The 18294-nt window shown below is 48.6% G+C and overlaps 4 protein-coding genes across 4 annotated transcripts; all 4 read left to right on the forward strand.

Annotated features, from left to right (window-relative positions):
• Window positions 1–2917: 2917 nt before the first annotated feature.
• BO88DRAFT_483560 (uncharacterized protein) lies at window positions 2918–3341 on the forward strand (the record flags this gene model as incomplete). The annotated part of the gene is made up of 1 exon (XM_025712231.1): window positions 2918–3341. A coding segment is annotated over one exon (283 nt), but the record flags the coding sequence as incomplete, so codon positions are not given.
• A 4400-nt stretch (window positions 3342–7741) lies between these two features.
• Window positions 7742–8598, forward strand: BO88DRAFT_400188 (uncharacterized protein). The gene has a single exon (XM_025705498.1). It carries the CDS (start codon window positions 7948–7950, stop codon window positions 8287–8289), a length of 342 nt encoding a protein of 113 aa, XP_025568310.1. The 5' UTR covers window positions 7742–7947; the 3' UTR covers window positions 8290–8598.
• A 223-nt stretch (window positions 8599–8821) lies between these two features.
• Window positions 8822–10929, forward strand: BO88DRAFT_400189 (uncharacterized protein). Its single transcript, XM_025705499.1, has 4 exons — window positions 8822–8958; window positions 9072–9494; window positions 9556–10156; window positions 10212–10929. Exons 2-4 carry the CDS (start codon window positions 9114–9116, stop codon window positions 10586–10588), a joined length of 1359 nt encoding a protein of 452 aa, XP_025568311.1. The 5' UTR covers window positions 8822–8958; window positions 9072–9113; the 3' UTR covers window positions 10589–10929.
• Window positions 10930–15246: 4317 nt separating this feature from the next.
• BO88DRAFT_15395 (uncharacterized protein) lies at window positions 15247–17701 on the forward strand. The gene is made up of 2 exons (XM_025701538.1): window positions 15247–16437; window positions 16491–17701. Exons 1-2 carry the CDS (start codon window positions 15495–15497, stop codon window positions 17465–17467), a joined length of 1920 nt encoding a protein of 639 aa, XP_025568312.1. The 5' UTR covers window positions 15247–15494; the 3' UTR covers window positions 17468–17701.
• Window positions 17702–18294: the final 593 nt, after the last annotated feature.

Genomic DNA, 18294 nt, shown 5'->3' on the forward strand with positions numbered 1-18294 from the left:
TCTGTCTATCTCTAGTGTGTGGTTGATACTCACGAGGACTCTCACCCACACAGACTGAGTCACTACCATACATCCATCACCTTTTGTGACATCCCGCCAAGGGGGTTGGTGATGGTGGCTTGCTCCACTTCCTGCACACTAGACTCGTTTCTGTCCCGTCGGGGGGATCCTAGAGACGCGGCTGTCGCAAGAAGCTTAGTCGGTTTGATTCTCATTCAGGGTCCTACGCTACGGAGCATCATGGCTGCTGCTGCTGCTGGTGGCGGTTTTTGGTTTTTCCCCTTTTCGGTGTCCGCCGCCCTAATGTCAATGTCTCATGTGTCGTGCACGTCTTGTCTGGGCCTGTCTTGTCTCAGGGATATCGTCGGAAATCCCCGCAAATGTAGGTACGGATAGAAGTGTTACGTACATCTCCTGCTGTACGCACAAATAAGAAGCAGTACTCCGTAGTGTAGGAGGTAGATACTCCGTAGGTGGCTCTTCCCCCCTCCCTCGGGTGGTGGTGGTAGTGGTACAGAGTTTGGAGTACATCCACCGCGCACAGATGTATGCTGTCAGGTGAGCTGAAGATAACGGTCAGGGATGTTGGCATTAGACCTGTCTGCTTTTACTTTTTTACCACCCACACAACAAACCCCTGAAACTATCACCTCACATCCCAGTCGTAAGTATGCAGTAGCTAGTAGTAGAAGTCGGGTTCGGGTTCTGCTTTCCCTATGTTGTGTGTGTGAATAAGAATCAATGAAAAAGAAAAAAAAAAAACATCTAGAACGAAACAGGACATTGCACTGACGCTTGGATAATACCATTGTTATTATTAGAACCGTTTAATAAAAAAGAAAAATAAGATTGTTGCGTTCGAGATGCTGGCAATAATTACGACCTTCCGAGAAAAGCGTAGTCTCTTTGGCAGCAAACGGTGGTGGCATCCATCCATTGCCCTGCCCTTCCGTAACTTCCCACGGAAGAGAGGGGAGGGGGGAAGTGATATCATGGCCAAGCCAACCAGAGCTCAATTACATGTTCTTGAAGAGTAAACCCGGTGGAGCCCGGACTGGCGTTAGAACTTCATTTTTGACCAACCCTTTCGACAGGGCCAAGAAATGAGCCGGCGCGTTTCAGGTGGCTGCTAGCCCACAACCCTGAGAGTGGCAGTGTCCTGGTGGGTGGTGGAGCCCGCCAGGATCGCACGCAGGGATTCTGGTCAACGGGCTTGCGGGGTTCAGAATGGAGGCCGATACGGGCTTTAACTTCTTGACTTTTAGACAGAGTTAATTAGAGTTGTTTGGGTAATGTCTATCTTTTTCATTTGTCTGGTTTAGATTCTATCTGTAACCAAGCGAAAAGCAAAAACTTACCACTGTGCTGGGTAAGTACTTACAGAACATATTGAATTAGATGATTTCTGGTGAATTTTTTTTCAAGAAAAGCACGCTTGCAGGACCTGCGCACTGCGTAAATTATATCCATCCAATAACTATGATAATTCGATATGATAAAACGATGACAAAAGAAACCCTTGCTGACAACAAACCATATACTGAAACGGGCAAAGCACCGCCCTAAGAAGGTATAGCGCTGTGAGATGTGCACGCGTCAGCTCCTGTGGGGCCTCATCTATGATTGGGTTATCTGTATGAGCCAAGCTCGGCTATCGACTATCTGCCGTCCCCCGGGGATGTGGCTAACATGCCCTCCCTGCTTTTGCTTAGTCCAGGGATTGAGAAAATTGAATCATAGCGTGGTTTGCCAATAGCGTGACTGGTGATTTCTGCTCGTTGCGTTTGGATCTTAGTTTGCACGCTAAACCAGGTCTGACCCGCCCATGGCTCCTGTCTGTTTCTGTTTCTTCTGTTGGATGGAGTTACTTCCCACCGAGACTTGCAAGTCCTCATTCTAGGCATGTATGTATGTATGCATGTACAGGCAACGGAATCTCACGGCAAATGCTTTTGCTGCTTACTTTCTTTACCTGTGACGCAGATTGCTTAACTTCTTACATTTCCATCGGGCTGTAAATTAAGCGGATGTGGATCTCCCGAATGGTTTGAGTCGCGGTGGTATATCGGGGTAGGGAACCAATCAGGAAATCAATCGAACAACTCAGGTTCCTCTGACACATTGCTATTGCAATTGCGCAATAGTTAGTGAGTGGGACACATAAGACAGGAACACACAGACACATCTAGAGCACCTCCGTAAATTGGCTAAAAAAGTGGTCTAGAAAGTACTAACAACAGTAAGTAAGTGTAAGCAAAGCAAAGCAAAGCGCAAGTAGTAGTCCAGTTCCCTACCGCACGGGAACTGGATTTTCTCGCTTTGCCGCGATTGAATTGATTGATGGATGACCTTTCATTCTCATCTTGGCGGGGCTTCCTTTTTCGAACTGTGGTCCCACGCCACTTTTACCCGTTTAGGATTTTTCTTTTCTTGCATTTCCCGTTTTGATTTTCTATTTTCTGGTTCGTTCCTACTAAGTCAGCCAGTCCCTCTCCATCCACATCCGCGGACCCATGCAAGCCCCAAAAAGGTTAGCTTGCGAGGGAACAACGCGGGAGGGGAAGGAGGAGGAGGAGCGAGCGAGTGGGCTTGCGAGCTGAGTGGATGAAGAACCAACCAATATGAACGATTGGACAAGGGATCCATCGCTAATGGGGGGGGGGACTGTCAAAAATTTGGGTATGGGCTGCCACGGGAACGAACCACTCACTGATTACAGTAGTACCCATCCTCCACCACCACCACCATCACCTCCAAATAACAAACCTTCACAAACCCCCATCTAAAATGACTCCAAAAGAGAATATACGCCAGCACGCCGCGCGCCTCCCCTCATCTCCCTCCCCGACCCAAAAATCCACTAGTTAGTTAGTAGAGATACCGATCAAACCAAACTATAAAATCTCATCTCATTTAGGGTTCCCGAATTACGAGGGCGAAAAAGAAAAGAAGCTGGCACGCCAACGCCAACGCCAACGCTACACCTAAAATTGCAAAAGAAGATTCATGGAAAGTTCATTTCATGTTCTAGTTACTTTTTAGTATATAATTTTTTTTGCCTCTTCGTCTTGGTCCCCACGTCCCATGGCTATACGTCCTACTATTCAGCTCCGCTATTCGGTGTTCTTGGGGTTTTAATTTCGGGGTTCTTTTTTTTTGGTTTCCCGCGGGAATCTCGAGTATCTGGTTTTTGTTCCTAGGGAGTAATCGAAGGGATTTAGTTGAGATATATCGATGCGATCTATGGATACCTACAGATGGAGCTGAAGTTAAGTTTCGTAGTAGTGCTTTTTTTCTGTTTTATATCTCGCTTTTGACTTTCCGTGGGCGGTTCACTATGGAGTGCTACTACTACTGGGGTGTAGATTAGTAGTAGTTTCGTATGTACTCGTATCTATGGCACATGATACAATTCCCATACCCTCATTATTTGTTTCCTTACGTTGAAACAAGAAAATAAGCGCGCAGCACTAATCTTATGTACCCTCCTTTTCTTCTCCTTCCCTTCCTTCCCTATAGTATAGTCTGACCTAAGAATGCTATACTTACATCTATAGTAGTACCTACAGTAAGATAGGAGCAGCAAAGTAAGCCCAAAACGCCATCATGCCAATCAACGACGATCTGCCGTGTGGGATCTGCCAAGAAAGGAGCCCCGTGCAGATTGACAGATGGTGTTTAAAAAAAAAAAAACCCCCACGAAAATAATAATAAAAAAAGAAAATAAACAAAAAAAGGGGTGGAAGGAAGGAAATGCCTGACTCGTTGCCCAGCTTCTAGGTTGATAAATTTGATTGCTAATGGCTGCTATGCTTACTTAGGGTTATTAGTTCGACTCCATAGTCCTACTGTAGTGTGTGCTGCTACTAGATACTTTGCTGCTTGGCTTTGCTGTGTGGTAGGTAGGGGTCCGCAGTTTGAATGACGATCGTCCGTGTTCCTGAAGAAATAGGGATTTTAGATTATTGCTTCGATGTTGGCGTGGGTTGGTGATTGGGAGAGAGAGAGGATGCTTGGTGCCACTTATCTATCTATTGATCTAGCTAGCTGGTAGCTGGCTGGCTATTTATTGCCGACGTCAGAATGATCGACGAGATGCCGAGTTCAAGATTGTTGATGATGGTCGTGATGTTCTATCTGATCGGAGTGGAAAGGTAGATTTAGTTTACACTACTACTGCTACTGCTATCTACTTGCTGACAATGATAGTTAACTCTCTATCAATACGTAGTATACAGTATTCAGGGCATCTTGGTAAACATTCTGCCCCTTCTCCTTTCATCTCGGAATCCTCGGAAATGCTCTTGGTTCTATGTCCCTTGGCGCCGATAGTCAAGTGTATAGCCAGTCTAGACGTTCGTTGTTTATCCACCGCCCAGTGAAGAAGCGAAATTAAAAAGTCCTAATTATAACAACACGACGGATATGAACTCTGCCTAAGGTGGAAGAAATGAATGAACTCACCGGCAACGATGGAGTACACCAACCATCTAATTAGCGAAGAGGTGCAAGGGCCCTACTTACCCACCGCAAAGTAGTCTACTTCCTGTGTATGGCTCATATCCAATTGGCGATACTATTACTACTGCCCATATGTTGGATGTGCTCCATGCTTTGCGTCGATGCTTCTGTCACCAAAGTCAAAAAGCGTGGAAACTTGGCTTCGGGGGGAACAGACTACCGTCCAATCCCGGAGAATAGAGTGTCTTTCCCCGAGAGTTCCAATTGGTTTTGTAGATTTTCCTATTGTTGCTTCTGCTCAAGCCATGATTTTTTGCCACCGAACTAGTGATTGATGCTTTGCCTTTTCAACCTACAGAGGAGGTAAGTACGTACTACTAAGTAGGCTGGAGCTATACAAGACAGAGACTAAGGTAGGTAGTACTAGGGAAAAGAAGGCTGGCTGGTAAGGCCAGACCACAAAGCCAAACAGCAAATGAGGAAGGCGAAGCGGTTCCGTTCCAATTTGGCCCCGACTCGGTACGAGCTGACTGACTGATTGATTTAGTTCGATTTTTCTTTTTCTTTTTGGAGAGAGCAATTGGGAAAAGGGTTCCCCACCGGATTACCCGATCGGGACTCCCCGCAATGGTTTAGGGGAAAAAAGGGTCAGGACGGGCCCCCTCCCACTCCCCCCCTCAAAGTGGGTTGTGGCTGATGATTGGCCGACCGTTTCTGGGTCCAGTTACGCGTTTTTGGGGATGATGTGCCGTGTCAAGGGGGTGGGTGCGCTTCCTCATTCGGTAGTTTACGAGCTGCCGGGATAGGCTTAGGTGCAATCCCTGCAAAAGAGGGCAAACCTTATGCCGCTAAGGCACGGATTTGATGGGAACTTACACAAGTCTCGCTGCTGAGTATGGAGTCTATGTATCTGTGGACTGAGTCGAGGTGAGCGTTGCTGCTGCTGCTAGGCTCCTCCCATCCTCTTCCCCCCCTCCCTCCCCTTTAGTTGTTGTTGTTGGAGACCCCGGGGGATGTGGTTGACAGCCATAGGAAAAGCGGTGAGATCCGGATGGTTGGCGCTCTACATGGGTGGCGCTTTTTTCTTTTCTAAAAAGGCACGGTTCCGCCCAGAAAAAGCGGATCCGGCGGTCAAGAGGCAAATCAGCCAAGCCGGGAGCTGGGCTCTTTCAAACAAACACCCCCCCATTGAAAGGAACTGGACCTCAAGTTTTGTGTGACCATCTGAAGCTGCGTCTCAGATGTTGTCGTCGTCAGCCAAAAGTACCTTTTCTGATTTGATCCTATAGTAATCGTTAGATTCTTGTTGTATAGGTTGCCTGAATACATGCACACATTCTCTCTGTCTACTCCGTAGATACTCATCACCCATTCCTTTCGACCAAAAATAGCCCCGAACAAAAATTTCATCATTCATTTTTTTTTTTTTTAACCCAACCTACAGTTTCCTTTTTCCCCCCCGTCCCCTCCAATCTCGGGTCGCGGGATTATTCTTGCTGAAGTTTACGCAATGCACACCCGCTTGGGCCTCTTCAACTTCCGTACAAGCCCAGCCCGCGCGCATACCTATCGTTCCTTTTCCATTTAGCGATTTCGGCTCGCCTCTTCGGGGAATCCCACATCCTCCTTTCTGGTGGAGCAAGCAAGCAAGCAAGCAATTCCTGGTTGCCCGAGAATGAGCAATTGCGTAGAATAGATAGATAGATGGATAGATAGATAGGAGTATTTGGAAAGACCAGACATAGGCGCATAGATCAATTTGCCTCTCTCATTGCAAAAGAAATTCGTCTACTCCTGCCGGTATTCTAATTATGATTATTAGTATTATTTACTTGCTGTGTAGTACTAGTTTGGTTCTCTGCGACCGTAGAGTGTTTGTAGTAGTAGTACTGTAGTTGAGGTGTGTAAGCGGACTTTGGTGGCATTTCCTGGCCCGCCGCCGCCGCCAATTGCATCATAACTAGCAACAACCCAACCCCGAAGTCGGCCATCACAACATCAATTACCCGTCACGAGAATGTTAAGGGATATGCATTTGTAGGTCGTCTAACTACACTACTCCCTATGGAATAACCGAACCCTCTCGGTCTGAAGTTGCCCGTAATCATCATCCTCATCCTACCGTTATTTCCGTGCCGAGAAACGGAGCTGAATACGGATCTAGGTCAAGTAAGTAGAGGGTTGGAAAGTATCATGCGTATGCGTCAGGAAGAGATACTACAGTAGGTAGTAAGTAGTGTGATCGCGATCTCTATTGGCCCATAAAGCCAAGTAGATATTACTACTATCACAAGTGGCATATTCTTGATTAAGGAAAGCATTGCGAATGACTCAGGGGGGGCACGGGGACGGGTGTGTGTTGAAACAACCCTAGGTACAGAATATAGTATTATTGCATATGAATATGAGCCAGGATTCAAGACACCAGTCTGAGACGCTTCTCATAGGTAGGTAGTATTCCTCGGCCATTGACTGCAGGACTTGTTTGTGTGTGTGTGTTCAGTGGATACGAACCAGGAAGGTAGACTACGGATAGAGATGGAGTAAGAAGTGAGAGGGAAACTCTCGTCGCTCGCTCGCCCCCTTCTGCAACGCCTCACTGATGATGCGTCCCTTTCCCACTCACCCTCCTCCTCTTCCCTCTTTTCCCTCAAATAGGAACCCCGGATGGAGTAAGTATAATTTAAAAAAGAAAAGAGGCAAGATACTACTACCACTTAGGTATACTGTAGGTTGTAAATTGGAGACTCGTGTGAGAAACTGCGACCGGGAGATTTGTAATTAACCCCCCCTCACAGCTTGCAATCTCATCCCCAACACCATACATACGTACTACTAAGTGAGTAAGTGAGTATTTGACAGTAAGCAATGTTTGCGTATACACCTTCGAATTGCAGGCTGGGTTCTTCCTTTACCCACAGCATATACAGTAGCTACTACTTACTATTACTACCAAGCTAACATTTGATTGCCTCTTAATGCGGTTGGTCATTTAAAGTAGACGCCTCATAACCTTAGTGGCTAATCCACACCCTGCGCACTGGGACACTTGGTAGGTCCCGGTACCATGTTTCCATCCCATAGTTTCGCCTGTCGACTTGCCATTTTGCGTAAAAGTCCAATTTGTGTCTCAAGTCTGAAGAATTGGGGAGGCGAAAGTGGGAAGCTTGGCCTGGCGCTGTCACCCAGGCTTATCCCGATTGAGACAGAGCCACGGACTACTATTGATTCCCCCAACCGCGATGAATCCACTCTAAATCACTGCTAGTAGTTCAAGGGGGGGGGGGTCGCGCGCGCGCGGATGGGTGAAAGGTGTGGCCCAACTTTGTTTCTTTTGTGGTTCCTCCATTGAATCGATCCACGGGCCAGAACTTTGAGCGTTTTGAGGTTGTCGGCCCAGATGGCGAACGGCGAAGCGTTCCCTTTGCACGTCATCAGATCCCCGTTGAGTCGGCTGAGCGAATCCGCGGTCTCCTGAGAGCAACGATGCCCCAGTTGGCGGAGAGACCTTTTTCATTCGCCCGGATATGCTGGTGCGCCGACACGGTCGACCGAAACTTCCTTATAGATTATCATCCTGATCATCCATCCTTACTGCTTGCGGTTGGGGCATCCGGTCGCGGATTCGCCCATATTCCTTCAATCGGTAGCTTTATTGCTGACCGGCTCGAAGGTAAGATGGACCCGAGGGTTGCAGCTGCGGTTCGTTGGAGACCTGAGCAAGCTGTGAATCGGGATTGGGATGATACGCAAAACAGATTTGGAGGAGAGTATAGGGTGATGGACTTTCAGAAGGTGAAGGAGTGGACAAATATCCAAGAGTCATAGTGGCTTGGTGGGTTCCAAAAATGAGCACTGCATAAGTATGACTGACACAAGGTGATTTGTAAAGCTTTGCGTCCTCAATCGCTCAGTGAATCTAGAATAATGTCTTCAATTTATAGTAGCTGTGCTGGTCATTTTGAGAGTGTCAGATATATATTCAGCGGATTCAACATAGCTCTGACTTTCTCACGAGTTAGTAGACAATGAGCTAGCTGGACCATTGAAGTGTTATGGATGAGCACACTTGATCATTCTTACTGCATACCTAGCAAAGCAATAATTGATGATTATATCGACACAAGTAGACTGCAGTACTTGAAGAGAAGAGTTACAATAAGCAATGACAATTGGAACCGATCGATTGTAGATGCCTTAACCAACAGGAATCGACCAATGATCGGCGGTGCAGCCGATCTCTTCCCGATCCAGCCAGATCGTGGCGGTGCAAACTGTGGCACCAGCGGGGTGCCTTCACATGTGACCTGTCTTGTGCGGTGATATCATCGCTTGACTCGCTCGGTGAGCTGTATTTCAACGACTCTCGAGCTCAGGGTGGCTATGAATTGCAAAAAGAGCAAAAAACCCTACGTTGAACAGCTCCAAGCGTGTACAGTTTACTTATATTGATCGTGCACCGGAACCGGTGGGTCTCGAAACCACTATATATCTGGGGTAAGTCCACCGTCCTTTGTTCAGGCCGCCATATCGCAATGTGAAGAACGGCTCCTTTATCCGCTGGCTTACTTCTTGTCGAACCTTCACTAAACATAAGAGATATTATATAGGCTTTATATACCATTATCGATTAAGCGCGGAGCGAGATAGCCATGCAGCAATTCACCCAGTGGAAGAACTGGAGACGCCCGTCTCAACGTCAACCGCATGAACCGGTTTTAACAACCGAAGATGAAGCATTTCTACGAGAGATTACCTCCGATCCGGCAAAGCAAGGGCCGATATCACCTACCATCGAAAATGATACCCCTCTATCGCCCGTCTCTCCCGTACCCACAGATACCTTCGATACTACCCAATCACCAGTGTCACCGGCAGAGGAGTTTGGAAAGGAGCTAGGGGAGGAAGAACGGAAGACTAGAGAGAAGACAGAACGCTCCCACAGTGTTTCTCAAGGCTCCAAAGCTGAGAGCTCTACGCAGAAGAAGAGGCCCTGGAGCTGGATTCGGAGGAAGAGCACGGTTGACAAAAAGGTAGCTATGACACCGCCACTAAAGTATCTGCACAAATAGCTGACTGTTATTTGATGACTAGGGTAGCGAAAGCGCGAGCGAAGCAGCTCCCGCACCAAGTGCCTCAAGCGATGTACAGCCCCCTGAAGCTAAAGAAGACGATGAAGCGAAACAAGAGGCAGAGGATATGACGGAAATCCTCGAGCGCCTCAACCTGGCGGCCGAAAACAACCGCGTATTCTCGATAAGTGACGAAACACGGGAACTCCTTCGTAAATTCACATTGATCTTCAAGGACTTGGTCAATGGTGTTCCGACTGCGTATCATGATCTTGAGATGCTCCTCAAGAACGGCAACAAGCAACTGCAAAGCACTTACTCGAATCTCCCGAAGTTCCTCCAGAGCCTGATCGAGAAGCTGCCTGAAAAATGGACTGAGACGCTGGCCCCCGAAGTTCTCGCGGCTGCCACCGAGAAGGCCAGTAAAAGTGGTATCAATGTGGACAATGTAGGCAAGGCGGCGGCCGCCGCCAACAAGATGGGACTTAAGGTTCCCAGCCTGAAAGAACTAGTAGGGAAGCCAGCAGCGCTTGTAGGGATGTTACGATCCATAATGGCATTCTTACGGGCTAGATTCCCCGCAGTGTTGGGTATGAATGTACTCTGGTCAATGGCCTTGTTTAGTAAGTTGCGCCCTGACACGACTAGGATGAATCCGGAATCACTAATGTCCACTAGTTCTTTTGTTTGTCCTCTGGTATTGCCATAAACGGGGCCGCGAGGTTCGCCTCGAAAATGAGCGCCTTGTCACAGAAGAGGAGATTGGTAAACTGAACGACGAGTCACCTGAAGGGAAGATCCGCAATACTGAGACGCTGACGACCACGGCACCCCGAGGAGCTTCCGCGGCGGAGATCCGCCAAGGAGTAAAGGAGGTGCAACAAGCACGAGAGGCCGCCACGCCTACGAACGATGCAAAGGACAAGGAGAATGAACATAACGACGATATTTCTACCAGGCCAAAACGATCTAAGTCAATTCTATCAATCTGGCCTAGGTCGGACCCAAAACCGACACCGGCAGGGCCGAAAATTGAACCCTACCCAGGTACCTGAACAGGGTACTGTTATCACTCTTGGAATGGCGCAATTGCTTTTTAATGTCATTTTGATACCTTTTCGTTGTCTTTAATCCCATGATCTACTGTTATGAACCTCATGTCTTTCGGCCACTTGTCCTCTGAGACTGAATGAAAACATCACTTAGCCTATCCCAAACATCACGCGGACCCATGGTTGAAGAGCGGACCGGGCAAGTTGCGGGCAGACCGAGTGGCAACATTTATCTCAGATACTTCCATCATCATTTTCTTCTAACCGTACCCCCTTCTGGAAGTTCTGCCGTCTAGCCGCCCTTTCCGGGACAATGCTGCGACTCGCAGGAGCTTAGACCGGACGTAGAAAATCACTCGAATCACCAGCGACCAAGTATCTCCCTACAATAATATTAAAGTCCCCTGCACATGATCTGAACACTACTACTATCTCAGCTGTGCTGGACGACGACTACTAGCTTTGCTGTTGCTTTGCCAGGCGGAAAATCAACGAGACTGCGGGGTGCAGCCACCCCAGCCAATCAGACAACCAAAAGTAGCCACGCATTGACCAATGGGGTCTGCAACGGGCGCCGATCTCTTGAGTAATCAGGACCCACTTAGCATCCTGCTCGACGTGGACTAGCTGTATGCAATGGTATTACTGTTACCATACAATAGTGGGCAATTGCAAACATCATCATCATTCAATATCCACTATCGCCCATTTCCCCCCAATCTTGATAACGATAACTAACTGGGTCGGATTCACCTAGAATCTTGGAAGAATGGAATGGAAGGCCACGTTCCCCCCTCTCCCCCCTCTTCTTTTGCCCCTTAGTACATAGTAGTGGATTATTGATTAGTTAGTAGTTGACAATGGGGGTTTTGTGTATCACTGTTCGCAATGCACATAGGTTTGCATCAATATTGAGCCATGAGTGATGATGTTACTATGTGTAAGTAATAACGAAAAAAAAAGCTTTACTTACAGTAGGTTTTCCCCCCTCACCTGCTGCTGCTACTGCTGCTTATCAGCCCATTTCCCGCTGCACAGTACATCCACCTACATTAAGCAATATAACCAACTTATTATTAATAGCCGCCAGCACTTCACATGTGGCAGAAACCTGCTCTAGTTGCACCAAGTACCTCTGTAAGCAACAACAATGATTATTAGCAGTCGTAGTTGAATCGAGTTGCTGGCTGGCTGGCTGGCTGGCCAGCCCCGTAGTAGTAAGTAGGGTGTTTCTCGATACATCCAACCGGCTGAGTTTCCAGTAGTTGCAGCGGCGGCAAGCCAGCTGTCCCTTTACCGCTTGTTTAGAGCCAATTACAACATGCATGCATCATGTATGAATGCCAAAGGCATCGCTACTAGTCCACCCATCCATCATTCAGAATTCATGCCTGAGTGTTCTTGTCCCTCTTTCGCAAGCCAACGAGGAAAGGGAACATGAGACTAATGTACCTGTCTCGAAGAAGTGGTGTGGTGCTTTGCATTCATTCTAGATCATCATTGTCTGTTGCTCTGCGCTCGGGGACCTGAGTGTTTTTCTTTGGGTTGATCCTTTGTCATTGTAATTGTGAATGTTTTGTGGAGGGGTATGATATGAAGGTGTGGAGCAGTTTCTGATTCTGTTTAATGAAAGGTAGCCAAATTCCACACTTTCATATACGGGATATACGGAGGAATATTCAAGGCAAAACAAACCAGCAATAGTAGCGCCAAATTCACGGCTAGCCGAAACTACTTACCTATCTTGCCTTGGATAGAGAAGGTGCTTGTACACAGTATGGTAGTAGTGCCCAGTCCGTTCGGGATGATGCCGAAAATGTCACGGACCTCCTGGGATTATTGATGCGGTGGCTTTTTTGTCTTTCCGCTTTGATCTATTTTAGTCGATCCGGTCGGCGATTAGTACTATCACGTGTGTCATTATATGTTCCCGATTACCTTCCTACGGAGTCAGTCTGGATGAGTTATCTCTATGAAAAGAGGTAGTATGTATACAGGATGGGCATCATGGATAGCCCATCTCTGCAAACTGGTAAAGGTGGTACGGCAATCTCGGAGATTTAGCCACTGCGTTGTTGGTCTAATTGACGCTCGAGACCCCTATGTTGTGCTGTTCATTGAACTTATCATGCCTTGATCTTCTGGTGGATATCTGGTCTGCTGCAACTTGATGCATCCGCCCAAGGCTGGAGGTCTAGGCTGAGCCGCGGATACCGAGGCTCTGTCGCATATCCGTGCGCCTGGATATCCATGCTAAAGGATTAGGATTTTGTGTCTGCGATTTTCTGGGAACAATTGATGCTTGCAGATAAGGGTCCTGTTGAGAATGATCATAATGGTAGACTAGGACTCGAAACTGAGGAATTGAGTTAACCGTGTTATGTTCAGCGGCTATACTCCGTACTGACTGTAAGTATGACTGACAGCTGGCTTAGTAATATGACAGGCTAAACTGTAGGAATGACTTAGAGAAATCATTGATGGTTAGTGATGCATACTCTAAGACAAACCAATTCGTGTGGTAGAGGGTCACCAACGATAGGAATCGATCAACGTGCCCATTGCAGTCTACTGTGAGCAGCAAGGAAGACCCCGAGAATGAACAAAACAGCGAGGCAGCACCTTTTCCTCCCCATGAGCAGACTAGTTCATATCGGGTAAGGCATAGCCGCCAGTGCCGGGCTTGGCCAATCCGAGTGGTGGGATTGACCTCATCCGGTAAGGTGGCTCATCAAGGCCAGCCATCCGGGTCCATCCATGTCATCCTCCCTTACTCCCGACCTCCTGAGAGAGGAGTGCAGGCCATCCGGCAGCCAACTCGTGTTTCCTGCGTCTAGACGCACGCTCGATGAATCATACCTATGAGTGCAGTGCATTCGATGAATCATGGACCAGCTGATCTAGCCGACACAGTGACGGCCATTATCAAGATGATGTGAGAAGATGTCACCGTGCAGAGGGCACGGTTCAGAAAGTTGTCCTCCCTTCCTTTAGCGGCAGGAATTTGGCTTGTGAGATTTGCTTATTCTCCCCTTTCTTACAGTATGGCCCGCTTTGCATGCCACGACTTTCGGAAAAAGAAGGCCCCTCATTCTTTATCAGAGGCTCGGGTGCGATCTGCGTTCTTGCCTGCATGCCTGTGATCTAACAGATTGCCTTTACTTACATACTGTACAAGTCTGTAAAAATGTATGCTAGTGGTGGAACAGAAGGGGTGATACGTAGGGATGCTGCATCGGTTCGCCATATGGTTATGTTTCAACCCTGGGTAGGTGTTCGATTCATCTCGAGTTTCCGAACATAACGCTCGTCTGGAGGCGAATAGATGCCTCCAACTCGGAGGAGTAGTGAGTCACCGATGCTTCAATCCTCGGGTGACTCCGTCGCCAGCGTTGTCCATGATTTGTCCGGTGATTTAGTACTAGGCAGGCGGAACAGCGGGCCAAGTCATAGATGGCAAGCAGAAACTTAGTAGTAGTGGGATTCCTTCCTGGCCACAAGGCGCTGTTCATTTTCCAATTTGCCGTCTCCGTCCCCATAATAGCATCCCTTTCTATGGCAAGACCCGTCGACGCCATCTGCAGTTTCAGGTACCCAACGAAGAAAGACTACCCAAGTGCTTCAGGATCGTCTTCGTTCGACAACCGGGACGTGCCGGAGTGCATGCCGTAGTCCATTCCGAAACAGTATGCTATAGATAGTCACCATTTGAAATGGAAAGAATACTAGATACAAAGTAGTAGTAGTAGTACTAAGTGAAAGGAGGTCAGAGCCTGCCAGGCGGAAATTACTTCTTCTGTTGCCTCCTTTGGACAGGCCGTGACTAAGTGGTACTAAACCGGTCATATCATTGTCGCCTTCTATTCGAGGCTGTTACAAGTCCCCCGCGAATGATTGGCTTTCAATGCAGAGACCAGCTGGGGTGGATTGCAGGCAAAAAAAGAATAAAAAAGGAAAAAAGAAAAAAAGATGCGGTGAACACTTGCCCGCCAATGGGCGTGACTGTTTTTGTGGTTCCTGACCAATCATGACCCCGCAGACTGCGACCGGCCGAGGCGGGCTCCACCCTGACTGGAAAATTTGGCCCGCCCCAGGCAATCCAAGGCCGTTCCGTCCTGTAACCTGCTCGTCACGGTACGACGGCGTACGGATAGATGATCTTCTCCCCTGCTGTCTTTTCCCTCCTCCTTCCTACCCTCTATTCCACCCCTCATCTTCCTTCTGCCACTCTCGTCGCAGAATCTTCTCACAACACCTTCCATCCAACCTTCAAAAGACCCTCTTCTTCTCCTTCTATACTATCCAGATATCGTCAAGGGTTCCGTGCCAGGATGGCTTTCGCTGAGCTGTAGATTCCTCGCTGGGGGGCACGGCTGCCTTTTCCATGCTCCCCAGTCCAGCAGCTCCGAGTAATCTCCAATTGACTTGACGATTATCTGTTCCTCTTTCGACGCAACAACAGGCAAGCGTCGGAATTGCCCCTCAGTACATTAACAGGAGAAGCACTTTTGACGTCCCCTTCTGGACGGTGAGGTGCTTTTGCGGTCTACGAAAAGTCTTTGCTATCGTCCCTTTTTTTTGCCCTCCCCTCCCCTCCATCCGATCACCACCCCTACCGATATACCACCCCTCATCCCGATCTCTCTCACGCTGTCTATAACATCGATCACGATATCCTTTCCTTCCTCTACGCCATTACGAAATAACGCTCCGAAAAACTCCTACCTTACGATATCGGTCCCTGAACCTGTCTTCTCAAGTCGCTGACGCAATCGATTCATTGCGGCGGGTTGTACGGGTAGCAAACTTTGTCGAACCAACAAGTGCTACCTAACCTTTGTCGGTCCCAATTCAACTGAGAGACCTCTCCCAAGGAAGCAATATAACAATACCTATTGTTGACGATATAATGGCGCCAACAACAAACTCCCCGAAGCGGTCACCCCAGGGTGTCGCAAAGGCTACCCATCACAACCCCGCGGGTCGTTCCCCGAGAACGTCCAATAAAGCTGTCTCCCTTGGTTCTTTGAACGCTGATAGGAAGCGAAGAGCGGCCTCCGTATCGAGTGTGTCATCCGTCTCATCCATTGGCGAACTCAGCGACGATGCAAATGACTCCGAGGATGATGATGCAGATGACGAGGAAGAACAGCCAGCTGTTCGTGCCCCGTCTTATGGTCGCCGTGACAGGGCCCATAAGACGGGTGTGAAACAGAAGAAGACAAAGAAGATGAAGTTCTCCGACGATGATGGCTACGATGGTCAACGGAGTAGCGATGATAACAATGATTCTGACGAAAGCTCAGATGATGTCTATGCCGCTGTGGACTACATCAGCGATGGCTCAGATGATGAGGAACAGGATGTAGAGAAGCTGGAAGAGTTGTTGATTGTCGAGTCTGAAAATGAAAATCCCGTTGGCGGAATCCTAGCTCCCGGCGCTGATGTTTGGGCCGGTCCCAATGTTTTCGACGATCATATGATCCTGTCGGGTGCGTCCTTCTTTGATGAAGAACAACTTTATACTGCCATGGAAGCCTTCGGGGAGACCGACATGGCTAGCGAGACTGCTATTGAGACCCCGGTGCCGCGCCGGGTGCACTTCCAGGAAGACTCGGACTCCTCGTCTGATAGTGATTCTCATACCGAGGATGAGATCCCCAGCGATTTCCTCCAGCAGGATAGTCTCGATCCCCAGTTGCGTCGCATGATCGACAATGATAATGAAAATTTATCCCGCCGCCGGCGTCAGTCTGAGGAGATGTATGCCGAGTCAGACTACGGGCATTCCAACATTTACCACGTGGAATCCGATGCCATCTCCGAGGGTTCGGAGTCAAGCGGCTATGAAAGTATGCATGAAGCTGGTCAACCCCGCACATTCCACTTGCTGACACGTTTGAAGCCGATGATGGCGAGACTACAGATGAAGATCTTCCCCCTCCTGCCACCATCACGCATCCTAGATCTATCCTGCGTCGGGATTCTTCGGCCTCGCTGGCGCCCACAGGTGATGAGAAGAGCGAAACTACTTCTCGTCGGCGAGGACCGATTATGGGGACATTTGTCGCCGACCCTCATAAGCCTGTTGCACTTGTCGACTGCACTGGCAAGCACCTCGTGATCATTCCTGCCTATGCCTCCTCTCGCCATGATTGGCTTGAATCTGCCACGAATAGCGCCTGCAATACTGCTCATAACAGTCCACGGGCTACTACCATGCATCTTATCGACGAAAGCGATACGGACGCCCTCGCATCGCCCAATCATGCAGACCTGAGCCCCATGCTTGCATCAAGTGCTAATCTTATGATGACTGCCCTCGGTAATGATATTGCTCCAGGGGGTCAGGTAATGGGCCCCCCTGAGGCGTTCTATCCATCCCGTGACTTTGCTATCGATAGCTCTTTCGAGGACGACGATGAAGATGATCCGGAGTCGGCTTTGAATGTCGAAGACTTCATTGACTTCGGTGATGGGTCATCTGATGACGAGATGGATAAGGCGTTCGACGAAGAAGCGCTGATGTCGCCAATGACTGCTCGTCCCCTACAACTCGGCACGGGCACACCGACCCCTAATCGCGGTGCCGACTCCCAGCAGGCCAGCAGTGCGGAACGATTCCTAAACCACCTGGACCGTGGCATCGTTACCGCGTTCCGCCGGAATCACAACCGCTACCAAGCACTGTTGCGTCTCCCACAGCATCGGGAGTTTATGCCGGCCAATTCGCCTTCTCGCCCTGCTAGCGTCTTCAGACATGCACGCCATGCAGACCAACGCACCCCCACGCGCAAGCGCAAAGCTAGTGGGTACAACGGCGGGGAAGCGGTCCGACGAAAGCTGATGGACGCCCACCGCCACACCCAGCTTCCTTTTTAAACTACAATTTGACACTGCGCGATACCCTGATATCTCTGATTTGAGGCGAACATAGCGTGCCTGGATTTCCACCAATTCCGAGGACATATTGAACATTTGTACATGGATTTAGAGTCTGTGTTTCTAGCATAGACGGTGATGTGTTTGTTACATCGGGAATGTGGGTTGGTTGATCCAGCCTCGTTCCCCACCATCGGCGGGTGTTCTGCATGGCTTCTCTCCCACAGAATTAGGTCTTCTTTCTCTTCTCTCTCTTGTGGTCGGAAAGATGGGGGATATCTCATGGCCAAAAGTTCGAGTTTGATGACATTTGATTTCTGGAGTTGATGAAAGGATATACCTTGTGTTACGAAGACCTGTTGCTTTTCTTTGTTCTACCTTGATTTCCTCCGTTTGATGACATGTATGCAGTGCTACGGCGTCTTAAGCACACGGAAATGCAAATATGAAAGTATTTTAAGCAAGCGACTAGTAACGTAGTTTTGTTAAGTTTTTAGGTAGTATCGAGTAACTATAGCCTCTAGGCACCATCAGGCCATTAGCCATTGACGATGGCATTGACCCTCCCTTTTGCAAGTAATACTTGTCTCAGTGCTCAACCCAAAGGAAATGAAGCAATACCACCCTATGCAAGCCATAACAAGGGTCAGGAGTAAACGAAACCCCTCAAGGTCCCTAACGCAATGGTCAGACAGAGCCATTGTGCGACGCGCCAGGGGTAAAGTAGTAATTCTCTCATCATCGCTTTGTACACGAGCGTTTAGCAGGTTGCACAACCACCTCCTGTGGAGACAAGCCAGCTGGAGTCTGATCCAATCACTCCTATG

The sequence above is a fragment of the Aspergillus vadensis genome (genome assembly GCF_003184925.1).
Source record: "Aspergillus vadensis CBS 113365 unplaced genomic scaffold BO88scaffold_1, whole genome shotgun sequence".
Classification (NCBI taxonomy): Eukaryota; Fungi; Ascomycota; class Eurotiomycetes; order Eurotiales; family Aspergillaceae; genus Aspergillus; species Aspergillus vadensis.

Excerpts from the sequence above, each read along its gene's own strand:
- BO88DRAFT_400188 (XM_025705498.1), top strand. The coding sequence starts at position 7,948 with ATGCCCCAGTTGGCGGAGAGACCTTTTTCATTCGCCCGGATATGCTGG.
- BO88DRAFT_400189 (XM_025705499.1), top strand. The coding sequence starts at position 9,114 with ATGCAGCAATTCACCCAGTGGAAGAACTGGAGACGCCCGTCTCAACGT. Across the intron at positions 9,495-9,555 it reads AGAGCACGGTTGACAAAAAG|GGTAGCGAAAGCGCGAGCGA; the intron begins GTAGCTATGACA and ends TTTGATGACTAG. Across the intron at positions 10,157-10,211 it reads CTGGTCAATGGCCTTGTTTA|TTCTTTTGTTTGTCCTCTGG; the intron begins GTAAGTTGCGCC and ends AATGTCCACTAG.
- BO88DRAFT_15395 (XM_025701538.1), top strand. The coding sequence starts at position 15,495 with ATGGCGCCAACAACAAACTCCCCGAAGCGGTCACCCCAGGGTGTCGCA. Across the intron at positions 16,438-16,490 it reads GGAGTCAAGCGGCTATGAAA|CCGATGATGGCGAGACTACA; the intron begins GTATGCATGAAG and ends ACACGTTTGAAG.